At 42.6% G+C, this 4,356-nt stretch overlaps 1 protein-coding gene across 1 annotated transcript; it reads left to right on the top strand.

Moving 5' to 3' along the window:
- Positions 1-387: 387 nt before the first annotated feature.
- LOC125549526 lies at positions 388-1,334 on the top strand. The gene is made up of 3 exons (XM_048712922.1): positions 388-555; positions 633-752; positions 818-1,334. The coding sequence occupies exons 1-3, from the start codon at positions 403-405 to the stop codon at positions 1,073-1,075; spliced, it is 531 nt and encodes a 176-aa protein (XP_048568879.1). The 5' UTR covers positions 388-402; the 3' UTR covers positions 1,076-1,334.
- The last annotated feature ends 3,022 nt before the right edge of the window (positions 1,335-4,356 follow it).

Raw genomic sequence — 4,356 nt, 5'->3', positions numbered from 1 at the left:
AAATTATTTTCAAATTTTTTTTTGTAGGAGGATATGAAACATTTTTGACAAAAATTAGCAATTATTTTGCTCGATTCAGAGCTTAATAAGTTAAAAGGATGTCCCGTGTACCATCAACCTCTTAGCGAAGAAACTTGTCTGCTCCATGATAATTCTGATCTTGAGATCCTGGATAATCCATCTGACGTTGTCGAAGAGAAACGTCCCGCCCCAATCACTATCATTCCCATGGACCAACGCGAAATACTTGCCGGCCTCTGCAGCTACATCATGTCGATCTATGATGCTGGATGTTTGGAGTAAGTATCATGTATCAATATTTAATGTGCGGATGTATATTATTGTTCTTCTTACCATCCAAATTACAGGGAGGTGTGGGTCCGGAGCTCCACACCCGATCCAATGAGCTTAAGTCTTAAGAAACTTCAGTGCATACTTAACATGGAGCAGCCCATGGACAATGATTGCTTCAACACCGCCGTGCTTATGCTGGCATGTGACGAGGGAGTATTGTTCACAGACCCTCCTATACACTACATGGATCTACGATTTTGTGTAAGTTACCATAACTCTTCATTCTAGGTGCCATTAGTATCAACATGTTGAAACAATATTTTTTTTCTTCTACTTAGTCCATGCTGCTAGAGTCAACACGAGGTCAGAAGTTTTGTGAGAAGGAAACTATCCAGACGTTGGCAACATTATTTGATAGCTGGCCTGGGATGGAGACCGACATCTCATCTTGCAATAAGGTAAATAAAATATTTTGACCATTGTTATCATGGTTTGTTTTTGTTTCTAATAGCTCCACTTGTAGATTTATCTTCCCTATGCATCCATCGGCCGATACATCCTGTACATCATCGACAAAGAGGCACGTCGTCTACATATTATGGATCCTATTCAATCATCACAATTGTCAGAGGATAAAAACTTGAGGCATTCACTGAAATTAAAAAGTTTTTCAAGGGATTTCAAAGAAGCACTCGAAATAAAGCTGCCTGGGTGGAATTCTGATATATCTAAATGGCATCGTTTATTTCCGGCCGGTGTTCCAACGAGTATAGACGGGTAATGAATTCATAATAAGAATATTTACTTTTCGTATCATTATATTATTTATAATATTAATTGAAAGTTTTCCAGGAATGTGTCTGGCTATTTTATTTTTCATTTTATGCTCTGGTGGAACGGTAAAGAATTGGTCAAGCCGGTTTGCGCGGTGAGTATTGTGGGTTACATGTTTTAAGACCTTCTCCGTGAATTTTTCATACTAACTACATTTATTTTTTTCTGTAGGATGGGTATGAATTGAGGCAACAATTTTTATTATACTTGCTAAAACATCGCGGGAATGAAGCTAGAGGAAACTTTCCTGATATTGTGAAAGATTTTCTTAAGCGCATCATCTAGATATTAATATTTTTGTAATAGATGTTAAGTTGTAACATCACTCAGCTTGTTACATTGCAATAATGGACTTCAATTTGTGTTATATTGTTTGTATGTGTGGATTTTAACATGTAACTCTGATAAACTATTTCAAGAGCCCGTGGCAACGCACGGGCACTCTACTAGTGTTGGTAATGGCTTGCTTGAGTGACATGTGGATTCTCACCAATTTATGCCAGTCAGGGCCGGGCCCATAGGTGTGCACAGTGTGCAGCCCGCACAGGGCCCATCAGTTTGGGGGGCCCCAAATTTTTCTATAGGCCTAGTATGTGTACTCGTATGGCGTTGGGCTGCTGCACCTCGTATGGTGTTGGGCCGCTTCAATTCCGCGTGAGTCGAGGTCGAGCGGCCGCTACTCGATCGATTGGAAACGCCCCAAAAAAAAGATCGATCTGAAACGGGATCGATCACAACATGCAGTCCTGGGGCACAGGAAACGGGATCGTCAATCGCAAAAGCACTCGCGTCGTTACAGCCTAGGAAACCGGATCCTCGATTGCAAAAGCAGTCGTCGTTACAGCCTACTAGGAAACCGGATCGTCCATAGATCGGCGATAGTCCTCGGGCGGCTGCTCGATTGGAAACCGGGTCGTCGGATCGATTGGCGGCAGTTCCAGACTTCAGGGCACCGGCGACGAGCGACACGGGCACATGGGCGAGAAGATTGACACGCGCACACAGCGACAACTCTCACGGCTTCCATCCTCCAGGTGCTTCACGGCTTCAAAATAGGTAGCCTGCCCTTGGTGAGCCCTCCTTTCTGATTAACTTCAGCCCTTACTCTTAATTCCTAACTAATGTTTAGCAGGGATTGTTAAAAATCGATTTTTGCCTTCTTGAGTAAAGATCACTGTATAGTCAACTAGACAGGACACGAGACTAGATTAGTTAGATAGTTCGTCTAATCGTCAAATATTGATGTATAATCTTCAATTGATATCTTTAATCTTATTTTATTCATCTTTTGTATCTTGTGTTTCAATAATACATATTTAAGTAAGATAGGGGCCCATTTTTGGGTTTAGCACAGGGCCCCGGATTTTACCGGCCCGGCCCTGATGCCAGTCATACTACCCTCACGCTAAAACCCTCTCATTGACCACTTATCTCTCTCTCCAGGAGCTGCTCCACCATGCAATCTCCCGTCTGTGTGCTGCCCCGAGCTACCGATCACCGCTCACCATGTTGAAGAAGCGAGTCGCCTTCTCCGTCCGAGCCTAGGCATAACATGAGTGAATGAAACACGCGTGTAAAAATAGTGTTTCTCCGGTGCAGAGCTTAGAACCATAGAAACTGCATCATCATTGGTCAAGGTAATTAAGGCTATTATTTACGGTTTTTCCGCAGGCGTGTTCACTCGCTCCAGGCAATCCGAGCTTGTCAGCCACACCATCACATGAAAGGGAAAGGTATCCTCAATCCTCCATGGGAGGCTGGGAGCAGACTGGCGGTGACTAGCACAAGAAGTGATACTCAGGCGAGGAGATGGGAGATCAGGCCGGACCGAGCATAGCTAACGCTTAATGTGGAGTGTGGACACAACTCTCACTAAAGACACTAGCTAGGAAGCTCACCATTTGCATGTGCATGTAGTGTGCAGGGACCCTACGCAGCTCCTGAGATGGTTCACAAACTAAAGGTCCACGGTGAAGCTAATGCAATGGCGCTCGACTTAGCTAAGTTTTGTCGCGAGGGTGTTGAGTGGTGCTGTGATGCAAGGGGAAGTGTCGGCCAGCGTGTTGTAGCAGATCTTGCGTGATTGTAACGATCATATATAGTTCTATCTAATTGATATACACAATCATTCTAGGAAAAAAAGGGATTGCAAATCCTTTATCCCGAATTTGAATATGGGTGCCGTCTGATCAGTAAAACACTTAGGCATATAGTACCATGCGAAGTTGAGAAATTTGTACTACACATAAGTTCAGGGAAGAGAGGCTCGTCGATCCTGTTGGGTTGAGTCCCACATTGGTTGTGGCAAGAGACAAAACACGACTTAGGGAGCTCCTAATCGGCGCTCTAAGCGCCGGCTGAGGCTACTCGCGCTCGCTAGCAAGTCATAGCGGGCCGGCCCAAGACCTACTAGAAAATGAAAACGTGAGAGAAAACAGAGGGTGACCTAGGATTCAAACTTAGCACCTCACGTCTGCATCCTAACGCACTAAACCACTGGAGCAAACTCATTTTGTTTTCAAATAACAGAAATCAGTAGTTAACCTTGCTTTTAATAAAAGGTTAACTTAAATTTGAAAATTACTTGAAAAGTCAAAGATTTTTAGGAAAAGTTCACAAAGAAAATGAAATTTTTTCATCAAATTGCAAAAAAAGTTCATCAAATTTGAATAAAAGTTCATCGATTTGAAAAAGGTTCATTGAATTTGGAAAAAGTTCATCGTTTATCTAAAAAGTTCACAAATTTGAAAAAGTTCACCGCGTTTGAAAAAAATGTTCATTGATTTTGAAAAAAGTTCATTGAAATTTTTAAAAAAGTTCACTAACTTTTAGAAAAGTTCATCAGTTTTAAAAAAAGTTCACAAAATTCAAAAAAGGTTCACAATATTTAATAAAAAAGTTCATTGAGGGACCAAGGCTCTCATAAGTCGGTGTTGCTCTCTGGTTAGGCCTGGTTGGACCCAGTATTGGGTAGCAGATCCTCCCATACCAGGGAGAGTTGTTTTTTTCCAATTGAGCCAGCCAGCCAGGAGTGAGGAGAGATTTGTTTTTTGAGAAATAGGAGTGAGGAGAGAATGGAGGCAGGTCCCGGAGAGTATGGGCCGAGAAACACAAGAACGATGTATGGGCTTTTGTTTGTCAAGATGACAAGGGCCCATCCCCCAATACGCGGCGAGCAGTCCAGTCCAGTCCACCTTATTCTTTTTCCATCCCTAAAAAAAACCTTAT

The sequence above is a fragment of the Triticum urartu genome, chromosome 3, assembly GCF_003073215.2.
Source record: "Triticum urartu cultivar G1812 chromosome 3, Tu2.1, whole genome shotgun sequence".
Taxonomy (NCBI): domain Eukaryota; kingdom Viridiplantae; phylum Streptophyta; class Magnoliopsida; order Poales; family Poaceae; genus Triticum; species Triticum urartu.
The sequence above is the reverse complement of the archived record's forward strand: the minus strand, read 5'-3'. Positions and strand labels throughout refer to the sequence as shown.